The 24,725-nt window shown below is 38.4% G+C and overlaps 1 protein-coding gene across 2 annotated transcripts; it reads left to right on the top strand.

Annotated features, from left to right (window-relative positions):
• Positions 1–1,186: 1,186 nt before the first annotated feature.
• Positions 1,187–23,474, top strand: PRRG4 (proline rich and Gla domain 4). 2 transcript variants are annotated; one of them, XM_083372457.1, is made up of 6 exons: positions 1,187–1,312; positions 2,546–2,655; positions 7,444–7,607; positions 8,337–8,385; positions 9,820–9,952; positions 22,490–23,474. In XM_083372457.1, exons 2-6 carry the CDS (start codon positions 2,556–2,558, stop codon positions 22,710–22,712), a joined length of 669 nt encoding a protein of 222 aa, XP_083228583.1. In that variant the 5' UTR covers positions 1,187–1,312; positions 2,546–2,555; the 3' UTR covers positions 22,713–23,474. The 2 variants fall into 2 exon arrangements, with proteins under 2 accessions (XP_083228583.1, XP_083228584.1); XM_083372458.1 differs by having other exon boundaries at positions 1,189–1,312; positions 7,459–7,607.
• The last annotated feature ends 1,251 nt before the right edge of the window (positions 23,475–24,725 follow it).

Below are 24,725 nucleotides of genomic sequence, written 5' to 3' on the forward strand. Positions count from 1 at the left end.
CAGTGATCACAATGCCTTTGTTTGCTCATAACACAGCCATCTGGAGTAGGTCAAAACAGAGCAACCTTGAATTTTGGAATCTTTGCTTTTTTATATAAGCAAAGCTATGCAAAAAAAAACCTGAGGCAGTAGGAAGAAGAATGTCCCACAGTAACAATATCCTAGCCCAGTTCAATCTATAGTGGAAGGCAGTGCAAAAAAGTGCCACACCTCCCAAAATATAATCCTAAAAACTGTTTCAGAGTACTGGGTGGGCGGGATTGGTTCATATTGTAAAATAAGCATAATCCATTTGATTCAGTTAGTCTAGAAGCATTCTGTAATTCAGCAAAGTTGCACAAAAGACAATTGGTATAAATGTCATCTTTTGTGTGTACACTCACTCTTACATCACAAATAAATTAAACAACATTGTGGATTAAATTTTCAGTAGGTGAAAGGACACAATGCATATCATACCTGCTCAGATTATCAAAGCTAATGTAAATAATTCAATATGCGACCACAGCATTTCAAGTTTTTGGACTAATATCAATTGTGCAGGAAAGAAGTTTATTGGTGGCCTCTTCAACTGGACTAGTAAATAATTCCAGAAGCTTTGGCGACGTCAAGAAAATGTAACAGCTTAGTTCATAGTTTTCATAAAACACATTCATCCTAAATGTGCTAAGCACATTGGTTTGTGCTTAAATTGTAAGCTGCCCTGAGTCTTCGGAGAAGGGCGGGATATAAATGGGATTAAAATAAAAAAAAATAAAAGTCGAATTGCCATAGCAACACTACTGGTCAAATTAAGATAAAAGCGAATTAAAAATAAAACCCTAGTTTATTTCAGACGGTAGCAAGGAAGGCTTTGCCATTGTACAAGCAACTTCTTGATCGAGTCTTAAACTTATTTGCAATGACAGTCTTATCAAATTGCAACGCCAGGCCACCTGCATCCAACTTTCCCGGGTCCTCGGATTCCGACGAACGTGGGTTGAAGGCCTTAGGCAACAAGGACAGCCAAAACGCCTCGTTTCCCAGGAGACCGTTCTGAACACCTTAAGGTCCAACCAAGCACACTGACTTAGGTACGAGCTGATTTCAACGTTTAAACATGCGCTCTCTTCCGCAGCGGAGTGCTCTTTCCAACCCTCCGGAGCCCGCCCGCAATTCAAGTGGGCGGTTACAAAGGCAGCAGCCCTGAGATTATATGATGTCAGCCCCTCTCAGCCGTCCAGGCAGCTCTGGAAAGCGGGCTTAGGGAGAGAAGATGCCTTCCCGGGGCGGACGAGAACTTCTTCTAACATTTGAGCACTGAACGCAACAGGTAAGGGAGCGCGAAGGCCGCAGAAGGTGGCCGTGGCCACTCGGGGGAGGGAAGATGGAACAAAAAGAAAATCCTTGAGCCTCCCACTTCCTCTTGGGATTTCCTCGAGTGACGAAATAAAGCAGGGGTCTTCAAACTTGGCCCTTTTATGACTTGTGGACTTCAACTCCCAGAATTCCTCAGCCAGCTTTGCTGGCTGAGGAATTCTGGGAGTTGAAGTCCACAAGTCATAAAAGGGCCAAGTTTGAAGACCCCTGAAATAAAGTCTCTCCAGCGAAAGATCTTTTCTGGGATTTTTGCTGTGCCGTCGAAATTCCTTGCTCTGTTTCTAAATCGTGTCGGGCAGCGCGGCTTGAGCAGAAAGACATTTTGTTGTTGTTGTTGTTGTTGTTGTTGTTCTCTTGCCTGAGGTACTTGCTTACTTTTTTCCTTTGCCCTGCTTGTTCGAAAATGTATACCGTAGGCTACCCCGTCCGAATCGGTTTCTTAACGAGTAAGAATTACGATTTGGCCGAAAACGAGATTAGCTTGAGAAAGAGACCTAAGAAGTTGTTTAGTGGGCGTAGCTAACTAAAATCTCGGCTTCCTTCTCGCAAAGTTGCTCTGCTACGTTCAACTTTCGGTGAACCCACCAGCCAGCCTCGCAGAAGGCTTGTTATAATCGCGGCTAGTCCAAGAGAGCTCGGGAAGCACTTTGTATTTTGAAAGCTAGAGGCTGCATTACTGCTTGAACGAGGGGAAATCAATGAATCCATCGACAGGACATAGTTCTTGGCTACGTTTCAATTTGTTTCGTGGATTCTGGTTAATATCTTCCGTAAAGTGCTGATTAACTATAATACAGGTATGCCCTTTCATCCCTGTTGTTCAGTATCTCTTGCTTTGAGAGTGGGATTTTGTGAGCCAGGCAACTTTGCGGAGCAAAATTCTGTGGGAAGGAAATGTGGTAGCAGAAGAGTGTACAAATGCTTGGCATACGTAAAGCTGTCTTCAGTAGTTATATTCCTCTTTCCTTCTGATTCTTGGGTAATTTCTGGGAACAGTCCAATACCATTTATATTATGAAACCGCAATGGTTGTACAGGTTAGGCTAGTTTGTGAGAGTTCTGTAACCTCTTTCTAATGCAGCGTTCATTGTACCTGACTTGTGCTAACTTGTTTCCGATATTCTTACAGCCAGATTAATCCTTTCTAAAGTCTGCAGTGACTAATCTATTCATATTTTCTTGACAGGCATCAGGCTATGTTATTTTACATTTTGCTCTTTCAGCTGCTTAGAAATTCGTCTGCATTTCCTCACTGCTCAATACAAACCAGAGAATCAAAGGGTGCAATAGAAGAAGGTAACTTATTTCTATTAATCATTGTACTTTTGTATTAAAATTGTTCCTAATACAAAGGACAAAATCAAAGAAGTGTAAAATTATAATTGTATACTGTAGCCTAATCTAAATGCTGTTGTTCAAAATGTTTCAGTCGGAAGGTAGTCCAACTTAAGGGAATGAAACCAGAGATTAATTGTTTTGGATTTAAACCAGTTTTTAAAAGATAATTTCTTTTTAACTACAGTAGCATGTTTTGTTAAACATTGCAATATGTTACAACCAGTTCTATGAATATAAGATCTACCCTTCCAGGAAACATCATTTTTCCGTAATGAAAGTACAATTCACCAACATCATTACTAATCTATTAATCTAGCCAAACATTTACCAGATTTCTTCATCAGGTATGTCTGCAGCTTCTAGAACCCTAGCTAGTTCTGAAATTCCTATATTCTTTCAAACTCGGTTTGACTGATTATATATGAAACATTTCTGTGAGGTTTTCCTTTCTTCTTTCTGTTATCACTTTAAATATACAGGTAATCCTTGACTTAAAACAGTTCCATTCAGTGACTGGTCAAAATTACAATGGCACTGAAAAAAGTGACATGATTTTTTTTTCACACTTATGACCATTGCAGCATCCCCAGGGTCACATGATCAAAATTCAGACTCTTGGTAACTGACTCATAGTTATGATGGCTGCAGTGTCCCAAGATCATGTGATCACTTTTTTTGACCTGACAAGCAAAGTTAATAGGGAAGCCAGTCTCAATCCTGCCAAGACTGAGTGGCTGTGCGTACCGGCATCTCGGGTTAACCAGTCCATTCCACCTTTAATGATGGGGGGTGAGGTGTTACCCCCCGTTGATAGGGCTCGCAACTTGGGTGTCCTCCTGGATTCGTGGCTCAGTTTTGAAGATCATATAGGAGCCGTGACCAGGGGGGCCTTTGCCCAGGTTCACCTGGTGCGCCAGTTGCGGCCCTATCTGGACCGAGATGCCCTATGCACAGTTACTCATGCGCTCGTGACCTCCTGGTTGGACTACTGCAATGCTCTCTACATGGGGATGCCCTTCAGGACCACTCAGAGGCTTCAGCTGGTGCAGAATGCAGCCGCGCGAGTTGTGATGGGGGTTTCTCGATACTCCCACCTCTGCTCCGCGAGCTGAATTGGCTTCCGGTTGCCCTCCGGGTGAGATTCAAGGTGCTGGTGATGACCTATAAAGCCCTAAACGGCTTGGGTCCGGGATATCTGAGGGAACACCTGCTATCGGCATCAAGCTCCCTTTGTCCTGTGCGCTCCCACAGGGAGGGCCTTCTCAGGGTGCCGCCGGCGGGTAACACCCAGGGGGAGGGCCTTCTCTGTGGGTGCGCCTGCCCTTTGGAACCAGCTGCCCGTAGAGCTCAGGACTGCCCCTGACCTTCGTTCATTCCGCCGGGACCTGAAGACCTGGCTCTTTGAGCTTTCCGGCCAGGACTGAGAATTTTAATTTTAATTTTATTTTAATTGGGTTTTAATTGGAGTTTAACAGGGGTTTTATACTTTATTCAAGGACTAAATTTAATTATTTTAATTGTTCTTAACTCTTGTAATTTGTATTGTTATTTTAAATACCTTGTGAACCGCCCTGAGTGCTACAGGAGAAGGGCGGTATATAAGTCCAATAAACATAAACATATTCACTTAACAACCATGTTACTAAATAACTGCAATGATTCACTTAACAACTGTGCCAAGAACTCATAAAATGAGCAAATTTCACTTAACTGTCTCACTTAGCAACAAATTTTTGGCTCCACTGTGGTTATAAGTCAAGGACTACCTGTATTAATGTTCAGTAGTAGAATTTCAAGGGGTATTATTTCTCTCCTTGAATGAATTTTTTTTTAAAAAAGTAAACATGTAAAATTTGATGTTTGTCCAAATTATGAATCAAGATCTTTTTCCGGCAAACTGTAGAAATTGCTTGCCATTGCCTTTTTTTCCAGGATTTTATTTTACTTCCAGGCAGTACAGTTTTGGGATTTCTGGTCTCCCATTCAAATACTAGAGAATCAGTTTGGTGAAGAAGTTACAGACACCAGAGTAGAAAACGGGACTGCAATTTTTTTAGTCCTGCCTTAGGCATGAAAGCCAGCTGGGTAAATTTGGGTCAGTCCTTCTCTTGGTCCTAGGAAAATGGAAAATCACTTCTGGAAAAATATTGCCAAGTAAATGCCAGGTCTTCTCCTGCCAGCCACCAGAAGTCAAGGCTGATTCAAAAGCACAAAGCAAATATACCAAATCTAAGGACTAGCCAGGTGTAACCCCATTGCCTTTCTGAGATCAAGCCAAATTGTTCAGCTAGATGATAGAAATTTGCCAGACTGTTCACTGTCGCCTAAACTTTTTTTAAAGTTGCCTTGCAGACTCTAGTCTCACCAAATTTACTAGCTCTTAGCATATACCCTCTTTGGGTAAATTCAGGTTCTTTTTTAATAAATCCCTGCTGGTTATCTTCTATAATATTTTTGTAGTAAGTAACTTAGGTAAGGATGAACAATGATGCAGTCTGAAAGATCTATATTGCTGCATGCTAATGTATCACAGATGTCGAAAGAACATGGGTATATTTTGTAGAATTAGACGTTGGTGAGATTTGCCTCTTCCCCCTTGGAAAAAAGTAATTGCTTCAATTGTTTTGTTGGCTGGGGGATTAAGGGAAAAGTGAGTGATACCATTACAGGAAAGGGGGTGATTCCATTTGTCAAGTTAGAGCACAGGTGTAGTGTGTTGCGATGTATCGCGACTCTTTTTGCATTGCCAGCAATGGAGTGGGCATGGCTTCGATATGATGAAACTGGCCTGCAGGCTGGCAGTTTGACACCCCTGAGTTAGAGCATAAGGTGACTTTCTTGCCCCTTAAACTCTCAGGTAAGCCAACCAACTGTTGTATGATGGTAAAGGTAAGAAACATAGAAACTCAGGCCTCTAATTACAGGAGGCACAATCCACACTTGTCTTCAATTTTTACTCCTAATTGACTTTCCAAAGTGAAAAATGTAAAAGTAATGATAGGTTTTAATAACAAGATAAGATTAAACTACAAGGCATTCTAAGGAACAGGCATATCCATAATATCTGTATGTTTTCAATTATAACTCCAATATTCTCTGACTTTTGGCCAAGTTGACCTTTAGCAGTTGTAAACTAGCAGATCTCTAGGACCTAGGATACCATGCCTGTGTACTGCGGTCTAAATGATCTTACAAAACTGTATTCCTCAATTATGGGAAATAGGCACATTTTCTTAAATATCAGAAAATATCTATGTGCAGCTATTAAGATATCTGCCGCCCATTACAGTAGCATAGGCTTTCCTGTGTAAAATTTCCCTTCGATGCTATGAAATAGAGAATCAGAACAATTAGCTTTTTGCCTTAATAGTAACAAATTAATGAATGTGTATTTTTTTCTTGGGAATTCCATTTGTGTATGTTAAAATGTAAGAAAAAGTCAATAAAGGCAACAAGAATAAAATAATGCTGCCAAACAAAGTTTGTCCCATCATTTGTATTTTATAGAAAAATGGAGATAACTTTTAAAAGAGACAAACAATTCTGGGCTTATCAGATCTTCCATTTCTGTTGTTTTGATCATAAAGTTATGTCCTGCATTTTTTGAAATTGCAGGTATGTTTTATTTAAAAAAAATTATTTTTCTGGTATTGTCATGCCTTATAACATATAAGTCAGGGCTTTTCAACCTTTTCACCCATTGTACCACATTTAGCATATGGCAACATCCGAGGGCCACCAGTCACCTAGCAAGGTGTCAAATACTTGATGAGGGAAAAAAAATGAAAAAAGTGATGAAGTACAGGTAGTTCTCAACTTACAACAGTTCGCTTAGTGACTGAAGTTACAATGGCACTGAAAAAAGTGCCCCCCAAGCCACAGCCGAGCAACACACCTGCCTGCTCGCCCAGTGGCACTCTTCCTCTTCTCTGAGGTTTTCACTGTTGTGAGCATTTCTGTTGAGGATTGGCAGCGGGGGTGGGGTGGGGGGTGTTTGGTTTTTATTTCCCCCGTCTGCTAGGTGGTTGCAGCAGGTTTTGGTCACTTCACATGACCCTGGGACATATGAATCAGTTGCCAAGCATCTGAATGTAAATCACAAGACCCTGGAGATGCTGCAACATTCCAGCTGATAGGTGCTTCTGGGCTCAGCAGAAGCGCCGAGATCAGCACCAAGCTCCAGCTGGAGCCTGGCACTGATCCTGGTGCTTCCGCTGAGCCCTGACAGCCCTGCAGCTCCAGCCATCTCTCGCTCAGGCTTATGCGGTGCTGCCAACGGTTCAGCTCATTCCCCTCCCCCGCTACCACTTTTCTAGGATGGTCGCATCCCACCAGCCAGGTGCCAATGTATCACAGGTGGTACCCATACCACTGGTTGAAAAGCCCTGATTTAAGTAAAAGATACTTTAATTCAAATGACAAGCTAAAAAGTGGCTTCTGGCATGCAGGCTGACATCTGGCATCTTTCTCACGCTGCCGTGGATGCAGGAATGTAGAAGAAACATGTACAATATAAACCACAAGGACCACACAGTTATCTGGTGTGATTTGCAAAACATCGTAGATTAAAAAAATATAACATGATTTAAAAACAGATTCATTGAATATTATATTTTTTTCAATGTAGCAGTAATTAAAGAATGAGCATACACAGACTTATATAATAATTAAGTGGGGAGGAGTTTTAAACATGTAAACAAATCCTTGGCATTCTAAGGTATTAACATTATTTTAATTATATTATAGTATTCGTCCTTGCAGAGAAAGCTAATTTATTCATTGGACGGCATCTTCTATACAACCGATTTGACTTTGAACTAATAACTCCAGGAGATCTTGAAAGAGAATGTTATGAAGAGCAATGCAATTTTGAGGAAGCAAGGGAAATTTTTGGAGATTCAAGAAAGACGGTAATTATTTAAGTTACGAATGCTATTGAACATTTGACATGTGCATGACTTTCAATTGATAACAAGACAACAGCATACTCTGCATAGGAGTATTTCCTATATCCCCTTATAATGAAGCTTTCTAAGTTAGCCCTGGTCATCTTTTTCTTCAGTTGTTTGAACTGTCATGCAGGGATGGAAATTCACTTCTGGCAATAAGATTTAATAATTGTCATGATCCAACTATTTCAATTTAAAAGTTTCTAAAATAACCCACAATAATTTATTTAAAATATGAAGTCATCTCTCTCCAATCTTTCTCTTTCCCAGTATCAAAGACAATTGAAATTTCAAATTAAAAAATGTCTACCAATGCAATATAAGTCGTTCTAAAGAAATTACTGGGTTATTGATACATTTAATGTCTAGGTTGAACATTTGAAAGCAAGTACAATTAAAAGTTGATTTGGAAAAATCTGTCTACTTTATATATATATATATAAAGATATATGTTTTCTGAGGTTTTCGCGGGTGCCTGTATGTGGATCCTTGGTTTTTCGGGTTTTTCCCCGCGTAGAACTAGAGGTGTAGGCGCAACGTTTCGACGGAATCCCATCCGTCATCATCAGGCTTTAGCTTCCTTCTTCTGGGAGAAGCATGTGGCTGTTTGTTCCTCTTTTTATATATATCTTAGCCAAACGTGGTCAGGCTCATGTGCTCATCTAAGCATTTTTGTTTTTGTTTTCTTAGATGTCTTTTTGGAATGAATATACTCTTAGGGGTCCTGGCTCAAAAACAGGTAAGACAAAAACAACATAGTGATGTATCATTTTTTTCACATATAGTATCCTTGTTTATTCTTCTGTCTGTGATGAATTACAGCTATTCTTTCAGTGGATATGGCAGACAATAGATCCAAGCTGTAATCAGTGTATTCATCTTCAATAAGCAATGTGTGGTGGTTCTTCTGATGGACACAGCAGAAGGAATTGTTGACATTATGATATCAGCAAAAATGATTACATACATTTATACTAGAAAAGGGTATTCCCAGTATTACAACTTGATATTTTCTCTTTTAGATGCTATATTTTATACCGTAATATGGAATCTCCTCCCCAAATCTTTCCTAAGCTACTGGGGCAAATTGGAAGGGTATTAATATAAAACCTTTTGGTTGACCCCTTGCAAGAATTTCTTAATAGAAAATACTTAAAATAGTCTGCCACTGGTCAGGCTGAATTTCCTGACATGTCCTAATCTATCCAGTTGGGAGTTTTTAGGTATTCTTCAAAGGAGAATTCTCCTCAACTGGAGCAAAGAAGGAATATTTTGTGTTTACTGAGTTAAGGTATATTATGGGACGCAGGCCTATTGCTGCAAGAGTAGCAAGTCAAGGGATAAGAAGCCACTATTTTTTCTCCTCCACTTTCCTTTCTCCTGCCTGCCTTCAATTGCTACAGCTTGGGGAGCGGGGCAAACCTGGTACCCAAGAATTTTCATAATGGAAAAGCTAAGCAGAGAGATTTGCTTGGGACTCAGAGAGTTCTACTTACACCCCACAGAAAGTATCTTCGGGTCTTCCTGCCTAAAGGCCAGAAAATTATCATATAAAGTCAACAAAGTTTACTAAAAATGGAAGCATAGAGGAAAAATAAGGCAACCAACTCTCTCTCTCTCTCTCTCTCTCTCTCTCTCTCTCTCTCTCTCTCTCTCTCTCACACACACACACACACACACACACACACACACACACACACACACACAAACATGTAAAAGCCCAGCAAAACTAATCGCATTACCTCCTTGAATATGTTGTTGGGTTTTAGCAAGTTTTGAGAGTTTCTTGTACAGAGAAAAGTCTGCTTCTCCTTCTTGTGCATTTCTGTGCAGCCTTTATTTTGTCCTTCCTCCATCTTATAGAATGTAGAAACAATTGAAAGCCTCTTTGAGCAAAACAGTGGTCTCCCCAGTCATGGAGACTGCTTCACCTCTGACTGTTACTTGTCACCTAATTCTTTAGCATTTAAGAGATATAATTGTACTTCAAAGATGCATAATGGGTATACTGCTTTTATAAATCTAGGAAATAACTTTAAGGAATTTATTCCTTACATTTATTGGCATACTGTGATCACATTTCCTGGCAAAACTGGATTAAAGTGTGATTTAGGGTAGATCAGGAAACAATGAGAGGGTCGACTACACTTAACCGCCTTTCCTTTATGTGCAGGTGGCAAAGCAGCAGAGAAGATTGACGTTATAGGACTTTTGACTGGACTGATTGCAATTGGAGTACTATTGATAATACTTGGATTGCTTATTTATTACCTGTGCCAAAAAAAATGCAAACCAAGATTACCAGGGTAAGAAAATAAATATTATAGTTACCAATATCATTTTCAGTGTTAATACCAACATTAAACATATTCTATCGGGACATATTTTGTATTTGTTTACATTTGCCAGTTATATCCTGCATAGATTTATGCTACATGTAGCATAAATTGGTGAGGTGACAGAGCTTTGAAGAACAAATATAGTCTCAATATTCAAAAAGGTGAAGATGACTGACCCAGGAAATTACAGCTAATTTAATGTCTCTAATGGTCAATCTATAATAGATAAGATTGTCAACAAGCCATGATGCCAAGAATGCTACTGTTCTCTGGAATAAGCATGAATTTGTCAAGAACAAATTAGATTCACCTCAGGGATTTTTTTTAATGACAAAGTGACTAGTTTGACAGATGAAAGGAATGCTGTAGTAGTAGTATATTGTATTGTTAATATATTGGATGGATAAATATGGTTTAGACAGTAATAGGATCTGAAACATTTGCAACTATCTGAATAGGTACACCCAGAGAGTGCTCATAAATGGTTGTGTGTGTTCCTAGAGGGAAACTTTGATAATCTGGTGCTGTATTTGTGGCCCAATGCTTTTCACATCTTTATAAATGACTTGGAATATATAGAGATCAAATGTATGCATATTAAATTTGTAGATGACACTGGATGATGGGAAATTGACTAACACTATAGACCAGGGGTGTCAAACTCCCAGCCCACGGGCCGGACGCGTCATCCGGAAGCCACGCCCCCCATTGCCAGCAATGACAAAACTGTCCTGATACATTGCGCAACATCACATGACGTCGCAAGTTTGACATGTCTGCTATAGACAAAAGCACAATTCAAAACAATCTCAACAGGTGCAAAGAAAATTTGACAGAAAGATATTCAAATGTAAGGTCATGTGTTTGAACAGATAAAGCATTAGAAGATTGACTTGGCAGATAAGATTCCAATAAAGGAGAATGTTTGTAGTTCAGGGTTGAAATGAGGGGTCCTTGGTGCTTTTTGAGTTTGTTGTTTTCTTCTAGACATTTCATTATCCAAGGATTGGTGTTTGCTCTCAATTTATATTCTAGTGGATTGCCCTGTCAATGTTGGTGGTCTTAGAGATTCTTTGGTTGGGCTGTTTGCTCTTGGCTTGTTTGGCAGTTCCTTGATTGGGGTATTGTTTACATGATAGTCTGATGTTAATCTTGGGTTCATCTGTGCTTATCTGAGTGCTGGTCAGCAAGTGTTTTTGTTCCCTTTTTGGCTTGTTGATTGTCTCTTTTGCATAGTTTATAGATATTGTTTACGTCTATGTATCTACTGATGGCTAATTCATTAAAGTACCAGGCTTCTAGAAATTCCCTAGCATTTTTGGACTTGGCTTGGTTTAGGATGGTCAGTTTCCCAATTGAAACTATGGTTAAATCTGTCCATATGTTATAAATTAAAGAGCTTTCATCATGTCTTCTGACTGCGTTGGTGTTCATGGATGCATTCTGCCAGTCTTCTGTTTATCCTACATAATTGCTGTTGTACTCATTGCATTGTATGTTGTAGATGACTCCTGTTTTTTTCTTCTGGGGCTGGGTCTTTTGGTTTACTTAAGATGTTTTGAAGGGTTTTAGTTGGCTTGTGTGCCACACTGATTCTATGTGGTTGTAGTAGTTTGTTGGTGGTTTTCAAGATGTTCTTGATGTATAGCAGTGTTAATTGAATTTCAATCAATTGAAAGGATTATGGATTACATAAACCTCTATCTAACCATATACTTTCAATTTGATGGACAAACTCACCAACAAAGTAAAGGTAGACCTACAGGATCACTGCTTTTAGGACTTATAGCAGAGGTTGTTATGCAATATCTTGAAGCCATAGCAGTTCCACAAATACAAGCCAAAATAGGAATCAGATTTGTAGATGATACCTTCACCACGATAACCATGAACATCCACAATACCATCAACATCTTCAAAAGAATCCAGTTTGCCAGAGAAAAAGAAAACCACAACTCACTTGTGAATTGAACATCCTTCTTGAACATCCTTCTTGAACATCCTGATCAGCAGAGACCACAATGGCAAACTAAAAACGTGTACAAAAAAAACACCCACACCAACCAAATGTTGTACTACCAAAGCAACAACCCAACCTCTGATAAAACAAGCTGCATAAGAACTAAAGGAAACAGAGCATCTATGCAACATATTCCAACAAAATAGATATCCACACAACTTCATCAAAAGTTCCTGACCACTCAACCCAGTACAGCACAGCTAACACAAGCCCTAACAGAATAACACTGCCATACATCAGATAATCTCAGGAACCACCAACAGTCTACTACAACCACATGGAATCAGTATGGCACACAAGCCAACAAAAGCCCTTCAAAACATCTTAAGTAAACCAAAAGATCCAGCATCCCTAGGAGTCATCTACAACATATAGTGTAATGACTGCAACAGCCACTATGTATGACATACAGGCAGAAGACCAGCAGAATGCATCCAGTAACACCAACTAGCTGACAGAATACATGAGGAAAACTGTTTAATTTCACAACACATGGACAAGCTTAACCATAGTTTTAATTTGGAAACAATGACCATCCTAGACGAAGCCATGTTCAAAAGCACTAGGGAATTTCTAGCAACCTGGCACTCTGACAAATCAGCCATCAATAGACACATAGACATAAATAATATCCATATACTATGCAAAGGAGACAATCAACAAGCCAAAAAGGGTACAAAAAGACTAAAACACTTCCCCACCAGCAATCAGCAATCAGCAGTCAGATGAGCATAGATTAACTCCAAGGTTAATATCAGACTAACAATCAAATAAACAATTCCCCAATCAAGGAACTGCCAAACAAGTCAACAGTAAACAACCTAACCAAAGAACCTCTAAAACCACCTCCACCAACACTGACAGGGCAAACCACTAGAATATAAACTGAGAGTAAACCCTCACTTCTTACTAGCATTGATGATGTTACCTACTTTGAGTAATGAAATTTCTGCAAGTAAACAATGAAATTCAGAGCACCAAGGACCCTCACAAATAAGATTTGAGGATTTAAAAGAACTTGCAGTCCACTAATAATTAGGAATTGAAGGATAAAATGAATATGGATAATAGTAAACAGGAATTTAGAAAGTGACATTATGCCGAGTCCAAATGTTGGTTTATGTAATTCAGTAGCAACTCTACAATTTTCCAGGATTTCATTTTGGATTATTTTCAGCCCTAGCTAGATGCGGCATTGCGACAGGTCTTGAATCTGTGACTTTTTTCTTATGCATTTGGCTAATAGGTTTTGGCTAATAGACTGATGAGGGTTCTGCAACAGGTGATTCATGGGGACCAAACGGGGTTTCTTAGTGGTAGGCAAATGAAAAATAATGTGAGGCATATAGTTGATGTGTTAGAGTTTTTGGAAAGGAACAACCAGATCTCTGCGGCGCTAATTTTTTTAGATGCTGAAAAAGCCTTTGATCAATTGAATTGGCAATTTTTGTTGAAAGTTTTAGACAAAATGGATTTTGGGGAAAAATTTTTGCAACCGATTAGGGCATTATATCAAAAACAAACTGCCCGAATTATAGTTAATAATAGCTTGACAGAAGCATGTAATATTGAGAAGGGCACAAGGCAAGGGTGTCCGTTATCGCCCTTGTTATTTGTGTTAACATTAGAGATATTATTGGTTAAAATACGGAATTCGGAAAAAATTAAGGGGATACAAATTAGAGATCAGGATTATAGATTGAGAGCATTCGCAGATGATCTGGTTGTTACAGTGACCCAGCCGGAGAACTCTGTTGTGGACCTGATGGAGATAATAATACAATATGGGAAGGTTTCTGGATTTAAAGTTAATACACAAAAAACTAAAATTCTGGCCAAAAATATGACAGTTTCGCAAAAGGCTCTCTTAGAAGGATTAACTGGATTTGAGATTGTTAAAAGGGTTAAATATTTGGGGGTGTTTTTGTCGCCCTCTAATACAAAGTTATATAAAAATAATTATGAAAAACTATGGGGGAAAATACAAAAAGAATTGGAGAATTGGGAAAAATTGCAATTGTCTTTGTTGGGACGGATTGCAGCAGTGAAAATGAATGTCCTGCCTAAATTCTTATTTTTATTTCAAATGATACCGATTCTTAAGAAAGATTCTAATTTGGAGGAATGGCAGCGAGGTATCAATAAATTTGTGTGGGCAGGGAAAAAGCCACGAGTTAAACTTAAGATTATGCAGGATACTCGTGAGAGAGGTGGGCTTAAAGTGCCCAATCTTAAATTATATTATGAAGCTGCTGCATTAGTTGGAATAAGTGATTGGATTAATTTGACACAAGAGAGATTATTAAATCTTGAGGGCCACGACTTGTTGTTTGGCTGGCATGCATATTTGTTGTATGATAAGAAGGTAGACAATGTGTTTAGAGTGCATATTTTAAGACAGGCATTGTTGAGAGTTTGGAAGAAGTACAGACATAAGTTAGATTGCAAGATACCACTGTGGGCAATTCCAAAACACGCAATAGAAAATATACATGCTGGTTTCAAACATGATGTGACTACGTATAAGGAGATCCTAAGTTTGGAAAGAAATGTCTGGTGTTTAAAATCATATAGCCTCTTGCGAGAAGAGAAAGTTGTTCAAAACTGGTTTCAATATACTCAGTTACGGGCCAGGTGGAAAGAAGATCAGAAAAATGGTTTCACAATGACTGATGAAAATTTGATAAAGCAAATTAGAAACCAGGGACCAGCACATATTAAACGGATATATCTTGCGTTGATAGAGATTGACTCAGAAACAGAACTTGTTAAGGATTGTATGATAAAATGGGCCCAAAATATCCAGGAAGTTATTACAATGGACACGTGGGAAAAGATTTGGGTGAGGAACGTAAAATTTACACAAGCTCAAAATCTAAGAGAGAATTTTTACAAAATGTTTTATAGATGGCATTTAGATCCCCAAAAGCTTGCAAGTATGTATCCGAATTATCAGCCTAAATGTTGGAGGTGCGGTGATGAAGACGCAACATATTTTCACATATGGTGGACTTGTAAAAAGGTTAAGGCCTTTTGGATAAAAGTCTGGTGGAATATGCAAAAGATTTTTAAACAGAGGATAAAGTTTTGTCCGCAATTTTTTTTGTTGGGAATAATTACAGATGCTACAGTTGTGGACATTAAGTTGATGTTGAATTTAATTACGGCAGCGAGACTTTTGATAGGCCAATACTGGAAGAAAGAGGAACTGCCGACCATAGAAGAGTGGACTTTAAAGGTTTCCGACCTGGCTGAGATGGCGAAGATTTCGGCCTATTTGAAAGATCACTCGCAAGAACGCTATATTATGGAATGGAGAAAATGGATTGAGTTTATCCAGAACAAGTATAGGGTTAAGAAGTTTTATGTAGCATTTGAATAAGTCTTCTTTCTTTTTTTCTTTTTCTATTTTAGTTTCTTTATATATATTTAATATTACTAAGGTTTGTTTTATCCTATATAAGCTAGAGAGTGATGGATTTTAGAGTTTATAGTTGTTAGTATATGGTTGTTTATGATTGTTTTTTTATATATATACCTTGTATTTAGCTCTGGGAAGTCGGGGGGGAGGGGGGGAGGGGGGAGAGGTAGGGGGGGAGGGAGAAGGGAGGGGGAGGGGGGGTTTAAAGAAAAACTGTGTGTTAAAACTTTTCAATAAAAAAAAAGATGAGCATAGATTAACTCCAAGGTTAATATCAGACTAACAATCAAATAAACAATTCCCCAATCAAGGAACTGCCAAACAAGTCAACAGTAAACAACCTAACCAAAGAACCTCTAAAACCACCTCCACCAACACTGACAGGGCAAACCACTAGAATATAAACTGAGAGTAAACCCTCACTTCTTACTAGCATTGATGATGTTACCTACTTTGAGTAATGAAATTTCTGCAAGTAAACAATGAAATTCAGAGCACCAAGGACCCTCACAAATAAGATTTGAGGATTTAAAAGAACTTGCAGTCCACTAATAATTAGGAATTGAAGGATAAAATGAATATGGATAATAGTAAACAGGAATTTAGAAAGTGACATTATGCTGAGTCCAAATGTTGGTTTATGTAATTCAGTAGCAACTCTACAATTTTCCAGGATTTCATTTTGGATTATTTTCAGCCCTAGCTAGATGCGGCATTGCGACAGGTCTTGAATCTGTGACTTTTTTCTTATGCAGTGCATAAAATCTCTCTGAGTCATAATTCCTTCCAGAAATTTCCTAACAGATTAAATAAATTGAAATTATGTGATAAGTTTCATAGATTAAATAACATATTAAAACTTCTATATTTGTACAGATGTTTCCTTGGATATTGCAATATGAGTAGTGAAAATTAACAATTCATATTTTCTGGAAGTTAAGGGTGTTCCAAACCTGAAAATAAAAAAGTATATCTTTTTTTATAACACATGCATTACAATGTACATCTTGTTAAATCAGTTGTCTTCCTAGAGGAGTGAAAAAGCTTATCTTTAGTACCATCAGTTTGTAAAGCATACTAGTATAGGATTGTTCCCTGAATGTTGACAATTTTAGAATGTACTGTTCTTTAAACAAATTGTATTTATGGTTAGTTAGTTGCTGAGGTCATCCTTTAATATGTTCTTCAGTAAGAAAACATTGTGGGTGAGAGCTTTATTCCTTGCAAATAGTTTTTACTTGATAGCCTATGAAGGTATGAAGCAACTTCTTAAAAATTGGATGACTGGATATTGAGCAAAAACATAGCACGACTGTTCACCAGTAATATTTTCATTAAAAAGGAATGTTTGAACATTGTTGTTGTTGTTGTTGTTACTTGAGAAGTCGTGTCCGACCCATCGCGACCCTATGGACAATGTTCCTCCAGGCCTTCCTGTCCTCTACTATCTTCTGGAGTCCATCTAGGCTCACGCGTACTGCTTCAGTGACTCCATCCAGCCACCTCATTCTCTGTCGTCCCCTTCTTCTATTGCCCTCAACCTTTCCCAGCATTAAGCTCTTCTCCAGTGAGTCCTTCCTTCTCATTAGGTGGCCAAAGTATTTGAGTTTTAGCTTCAGGATCTGGCCTTCTAAAGAGCAGTCAGGGTTGATCTCCTCTAGGACTGACCGGTTTGATCGCCTTGCAGTCCAAGGAACTCGCAGGAGTCTTCTCCAGCACCATAGCTCAAAGGCTTCCATTCTTTGGCGCTCAGCCTTTCTTATGGTCCAGCTTTCACTGCCATACATTGCAACTGGGAAGACCATAGCCTTGACTATACGCACTTTTGTTGACAGGGTGATGTCTCTGCTTTTTAGTGTGCTGTCTAGATTTGCCATGGCTTTCCTCCCAAGGAGCAAGCGTCTTTTAATTTCTTGGCTACAGTCCCCATCTGCAGTGATCTTGGAGCCCAGGAAAATAAAATCTGTCACTACCTCCATTTCTTCCCCATCTATTTGCCAGGAATTGAGAGGGCCAGATGCCATGATCTTGGTTTTCTTAATGTTTAGTTTCAACCCAAGTTTTGCACTCTCCTTCTTCACCCGCAACAAGAGGCTCTTTAGTTCTTCTTCACTTTCTGCCATTAGAGTGGTATCATCTGCATATCTTAGGTTGTTGATGTTTCTTCCGGCAATCTTAATTCCAACTTTTGATTCATCTAGCCCTGCCTTTCTCATGATGTGCTCTGCATATAAGTGAAATAGGCAAGGCGACAGTATACAGCCTTGCCGGACTCCTTTCCCAATTTTGAACCAATCAGTGGTTCCGTGTCCAGTTCTCACTGTTGCTTCTTGGCCCGCATATAGATTTCTCAAGAGACAAATAAGATGGTCTGGTATGCCCATCTCTTTAAGGACTTGCCAGAGTTTGTTATGATCCACACAATCAAAGGCTTTAGCATAGTCAATGAAGCAGAAGTAGATGTTTTTCTGGAACTCTCTAGCTTTCTCCATGATCCAGCGTATGTTAGCAATTTGATCTCTAGTTCCTCTGCCTCTTCGAAATCCTGCCTGTACTTCTGGTAGTTCTCGATCCACATACTGCTGGAGTCTAGCTTGTAGGATTTTAAGCATAACTTTACTAGCATGAGAAATGAGTGCAATGGTGCGATAGTTTGAACATTCTTTGGCACTGCCTTTCTTTGGAATTGGAATGTAAACTGATCTTTTCCAATCCTGTGGCCACTGTTGAGTTTTCCAAATTTGCTGGCAAATTGAGTGTAGCACTTTTACTGCGTCTTTTAAGATTTTGAATAGCTCAGCTGGAATACTGTCACCTCCACTAGCTTTGTTGTTGCTCAGCTTTTCTAAGGCCCACTTCACTTCACATTAGGATGTCTGGCTCGAGGTCAGTGACCACCTCATTGTGATTATCAGGGATGTTAAGCTCATTCTTGTATAGTTCTTCTGTGTAATTTTGCCACCTCTTCTTAATCTCTTCTGCCTCTGTTAGGTCCCTGCCATTTTGGTCCTTTATCATGCCCATTTTTGCATGAAACGTTCCTTTCATCTCTCCAATTTTCTTGAAAAGATCTCTGGTCCTCCCTATTCTATTGTTTTCTTCTATTTCTTTGCATTGTTCATTGTTCATTTAAGAAGGCTTGAACATTATTTGTTTGTAATTAATCCTTTGAATCAATTTCAGCAAGCTCTAAACATCATGGCAGGTAATATCAACAAAACTCTTTTCAGCTTCTGTGGAATATTATCTTTTCAAATGGTTACAAGGTAAAGAAGAGACATATCTCACACCATTGTGCCAAACAGTGAATTCATAGTAGTAACTTCACCAGCCTTCAGTAGTCTTTACTAATCAAAGACCTTAACCCTTTACATAAAAGTAGTATTTCACTTCGCCCTTTAGAAAATCATCACTAGTGATGTCAGAAATTTACTTCTTTTATAATTGTCATTTGGCTTCTTTAAATAGCAAATACTATTTCTGTCTCCAAATAATATGAGATGTTGTGGTCTGCAAACAATGACAATATGATAACTCATTGCCCACATCTATTAGGCTGTGCCATTTGAAATGCGTACTTTAAAAATGTTTTTATGTTTCTGTATAACTATTTTGTTTTCATGCTGATCCTATCTGTTCATTATTGCACAGAACAAATAAGTACATCAATGATAATATATGTAAGGATATATTAATCATCTTGGGCATTTTGTTTAATTCTTTTTTAACTTTTGTATTTTTGTACTTTTATATGTTTGCCCTGTTCACCGCCCTGAGTCCTTCGGGAGAAGGGCGGTATACAAATAAAATTATTATTATTATTATTATTATTATTATTATTATTATTATTATTATTATTATTATTATTATTATTATTATTATTATTATATTTGCCTCACATGCAAATAGAAATAGAGTGTAACTATTTCATTGGCTGTGTTTTGTCCTAAATTCCAGCTGGTTTTGTTATTTCCCCTAGAAAGATTTGCATTCTTGTAATAAGATGTCATTTCTTATGAACTTTATAAGAGTTTAAAATGTCATGTGAAAAGTTAGTGAAGTTAATGTTTAATTCAACTTAATCTCTACTTTCAGCTAATATTAGACTAATACATAAATGTATAAAATACAATGAGTTGCCTATTAGCATTATTTTATTTTCAAATGCAATGTCTTTTTACCATTAATCCAAGAATATGTGATTATATATAATTATCCTGTATTACCTGCAAACTCTGTTTTATTTCTCAATCAGTTTCTGGAATAACATTTTACCAATTATCAGATTTGTTATTCTCAACTCCCACATGTAAGCTACTTTATAAGTCAGTGCATTGTAACCATACCAGAATACCCAGAAAGGAGAAATAATCAGTGAAAGCAGATAGTTTTTGTTGATCAAAGGAAAACAAAAATGATATGAAATAAACCTGAAATAGAAATATTTGAAAGCTTCTGAAAATTGCTTAGACCAGGGCTTTTCAACTAATGGTATGGGTACCACCTGTGGTACATTGGCACCTGGCAGGTGGTACACAACCATCCTAGAAAAGTGGTAGCAGGGGAAGGGAATGAGCTGAACCGATGGCAGCACTGCACAAGCCTGAGCGAGATATAGTGGGAGCTGCAGGGCTGTCAGGCTCAGTGGAAGTGCCAGGATCAGTACCAGGCTCCAGCTGGAGCTCGGCGCTGATCCCAGCATGTCTGCTGAGCCCAGAAGAAGTGCCGATCAGCTGGAATGTTGCAGCATCTCGAGGGTCTTGTGATTTACATTCAGATGCTTGGCAAATGATTCATATTTATGACGGTCACGGTGTCCCAGGGTCATGTGAAGTGACCAAAACCTGCAACCACCCAGCAGATGGGGGGGGGAAATAAAAAACAAACACACCCCCACCCCACCCCCACTGTCAATCCTCAACAGAAATGCTCACAACAATGAAAACCTCGGACAGGAGGAAGACCGCCGCCGGGTGGGCAGGCAAGTGTCCTGCTTGGCTGTGGCTTGCGGGGCACTTTTTTCAGTCCCATTGTAACTTTGAACAGTCACTAAGCGGACTGTTGTAAGTCGAGGACTACCTGTACTTCATCACTTTTTTCGTGGTTTTTTTTTTTGGTCATCATGTTTTTGACACCTTGCCAGGTGACTGGTGGTACTCAGATGTTGCCATATCCTAAAAGTGGTACAATGGGTGAAAAGGTTGAAAAGCCCTGGTTTAGATATTAGAGCAGTATAGTATGTAGTTACAAGAAGTAGCCTGCATAGTAATGGTGGTGCTCTTAAAGTAGCTTTGTGAATCTGTTTTCAAGCCAACTATGTTCAAGTTGTCCAGGTTTAAAAATGTTACTAAGCGACTTTGGACCAGTCATTTTCAACTTAACCTACTTCAGAGGAATTATTCTGGGATTAAAATGAAGGCAATCCCCATTTTTGGATGCTTAAGCTCTGGCAGAAATAAACCACAGACTTTGAGAATTAGGTTGCATTAATCTGGAAAATAAATCATATTGTTTTTAATTTTTTTATTTTCATTTAATGGTAATTATTCCTCCAAATACAGTAATTAGAAAGAGACATCTTTTAAAAATAAAATTCAATAAAAAAAATTCCAGTGCCCTTAATTCAATATAAAATTGTTTCAAGAAACTTTACAATTCAAATGCCCAGAAAAGTTAACTTTTATCCTAAAATCCTATTGCCATTAAAATCTCTGATGGGTTTATAAATAATTTATGGAACTTAACAGTTTAACAGCAGAAATGGCCTTGACTTTGAGATTAATGTCTATTTACTTCTGTATCTCACTTTCCAGAAGCCTCTTGGAAATCTTATCTCTTAAAAGCAGTGCTTTTTTGTAAAAGAAAAAGGTGCTGGAACTCACACGTCATACAACCCGCCTTGCCTACCCTACAAGGTTCCATCCAAAAAAGGTGCCAGAACTCCGTTCTGAGCGTTCTATGAGAAAAAAAGCCCTGCTTAAAAGTGCACAGAAAACAAACATGAATATTAATGTTAGAATGAAACATGAAACATTATGTTGTGAAATTTTAACATAAATGTTTGGATTTAAAGTTCATAGTATCCATGATCAAACTAGAATTATAATTTTGGCTTAACTGAAAATGAGCCACTCTGATCTGGCTTCTGCAGCTACTTGGCAAGGCTAACATATATGGTGATATCATCCATTCTTTGTTTAGTATTACACATCAATCAGGAATTTGGGCTTGCTCTTCTTGGAATAAGTAAACTCATAAGCATTTTTCCCCTTGGTTTCTGCTCTGATGTTGTATTCAGAGGTTACTGTTGTTGCAATTTAACAAATTACAGATGTTTCTTTCCATCAGAAAATGTTAAGGGAAGTAGAGGGTTGCCTGATCCAAAACTTTTTTTTCCAGAGTATTAATTCACTACAAGGTATATATGACCCTTATTTCATAGGAAGGACACTTCATCACTCTCAAAAAATTATTTATGAAACTGTATGACTTTCACATTATCATTCCATGGTGTATCACATGATCTAAAGAATGTACAAAGGGAATATTGGGAAGCTGGACTTTCTCAAATACAGAACTATCTTTTCCAGTGTGACCCCTTTTAGATGTATTGGGATTAATATTCTCAAAATTCCCACCCTGGAAGATGTTAATTAATAAGGTTGTATTTGGCGGGTCGAATCCCGAGTGCCGCGTAGCAGAGTGAGCGCCTGTTACTCGTCCCAGCTTCTGCCAACCTAGCAGTTCGAAAGCACGTAAAAATGCAAGTAGAAAAATAGGGACCACTACGGTGGGAAGGTAACAGCGTTCCGTGCGCCTTTGGCGTCTAGTCATGCCGGCCACATGACCACGGAGACGTCCTCGGACAAGCGCTGGCTCTTCGGCTTTGAAACGGAGATGAGCACCGGCCCCTAGAGTCGGAAACGACTAGCACGTGTGTGCGGGGGAACCTTTACCTTTACCTTTAAACTAAGGAAGCTGAAAATATTGTTAGCTGTTTCAATTGATTTATCAGCCTGACCTTTGATTGTTTTTATTCATCAAAGTTTTTTTTTAATTCTAGGCACAGAAGCTGCAGGAGGCATAATTGTTCCATCATCTTCCAAAGGCAAGAAGAGTTTGCTTTAAATCCTGTTCCTCCTTGTAGTACAGGACAGATAGGATTGCCAACTTATGATCAAGCAATGGCATTAAGAGAAAACTATGATTCTCCACCCCCACCATATCCTGGACATTCACGAAAGTTCAAAGTGTTCAAAAAGTCTCTCTCACTTCCAGGTCCTTAATGAACAAAGATGACCTATGTTGTGACTGTTGAGAATTAGTCTTAATAAAAGATGTGCAACTGAAATGCTATAGTACAGCATTCTAGACAGTGAAAAGACTCTCTGAAGATGCCTATGATGGACTAAATGGCGTCAGGTAACAAGGAACCCATTTCTCCAATGTTCTGATAATTAAGGAGGAAAGACTTTTTATATTTTCATTTATATGTGAAAACCTATACTGAACTTGGCTCCTGTGCATTTTGAGCCATTGAGTAAACTGATGTGCAGTTTTTCCTGTTTCTTATAACAGAAAAGTTTTATTTCCTATTCTAAAAATTGCACTAGTTTTCTATTTTAGAGGAAAAAGTATTTTTCTTTTGAATTTTCTCCTTTGATAAAAATGTGTTTGTTAGTTTTTGATTCCTGGTGATCGCTTGATCTAGTCCCTACAGTTGTTGGTAATAAAGTTGGCAGAAGTGCTTTGCCATTGCTGCCTTTCTAGGGCTAAGAGAAAGTGACTGGCCCTATTTCACCTTTGTGCCTATGGCAGGATTAGAACTTAAGTCTCCTAGTTTCTGCCTGATGCCTTAATCACTACACCAAACTGGCTCTCCTGTGATAAAAATGCTAACATATTAAAATTTCAATTATCTAATTGAATATTTGATCTATTTCTTATACTAGGAAGAATATATCCATGTGTTATCAATAAGTTTTTTATAAATAAAATAACTATTTGTACCTAGTTCCACTTTCTCTGTTAATGCCAATTAAATAATGAATCTGAAAGAAAATGTCTGATATCTGAAAAACTGCCTTGCTTTATGAAGCCAAAGATCAGTTTAGATGTTAAACCGACTTTCATAAGAAGCTCACAAACAAGACATGATGTAAGAGCTACTCTTTCATTACTTATTTGAAGGGCAATATGGCTGCAAGGTGGGGTTGGGTCACAGCAAACAAAAGTGCATCTGGATTTTCAGATGGCTTAAGTTTTTAAAAAACAAAAGACACTTATTTCAAGGCACTATTAGTTGCTATATAGTCAGCAACCAGATTTTTTTCCCATGGCAATCTGTTCCTAACCTGGTTCTTCAAGTTTTTCAAAGATGACTGTGACTACCATTTTTGCTTCTCAGCTAAGAATGACAGAAAAGTCTTAGGAATTCTGAAGGCTGTGAAATGCTTGGCACTGCAGCTTACCAATCTTTGTTCTGAAAGAAAATGTTACATAACAAAGCTCTGAGCCACTGAAATGTTAAACCAATGTCTCTGCCATATTGACTTATACAAGGTTGCTAGACTTGCCATAGGGGCCATTTCTGCAGACCATTCTACTACAACTTGAATCCTTTGTTTTCCTCCTTTGTGAAAACAATTAAACACAAGATTGTTTCATCTATTTCCTCTGCACAATTCAAAGTGGCAATATTGTATCTCAAAGTCTGTATCTTCCTTTTCAAGGAATAAAACTTCAAATTCAAACTTCCATATTTGAAAGTAGGTCCTTACATGCCAGCATAAGTACCACAAACTTCCCTCAGCTGTTAATCTCAAACGGCATTGAACTTCATTTCCTACCATCATCTCGGCAACCAGCACAAAAGCTGAAAAAGTCAGAAGTACAGGTACTTCTCTGCTGAAAAGATACATCTTATTTTTACAGCGTTCATTTTTACATTATTTTGTTATTGCTTCCTATAATTCTCAAAAATATCAAAAAAGTGTGTAACTGTCAGGACCGTCAAGCACAGAAGCATGCAGTGATTCAGCAGACAGGGACAGGATTCTCCTAACTTAAAAATTGGAAATATTTAAAACACAATTTCTGAAGTTCCATTGTTCAGATATTTTACCTCACACACATTGTGAATTAGTAAATATGTGTGTGTGTGTGTGTGTGTGTGTGTGTGTGCGCGTGTGCGTGTAAAGAAACATTTCCACACCTTTCTTTTGAACCTTCAGACACGTTTTCCCACTACCTTGCCATCAACCTTAGATTTTCCATCCTGTACAGGTATACTTAATCAA

Source organism: Vipera ursinii, assembly GCF_947247035.1.
Source record: "Vipera ursinii genome assembly, chromosome: 1".
In the NCBI taxonomy this organism is placed as follows: Eukaryota; Metazoa; Chordata; class Lepidosauria; order Squamata; family Viperidae; genus Vipera; species Vipera ursinii.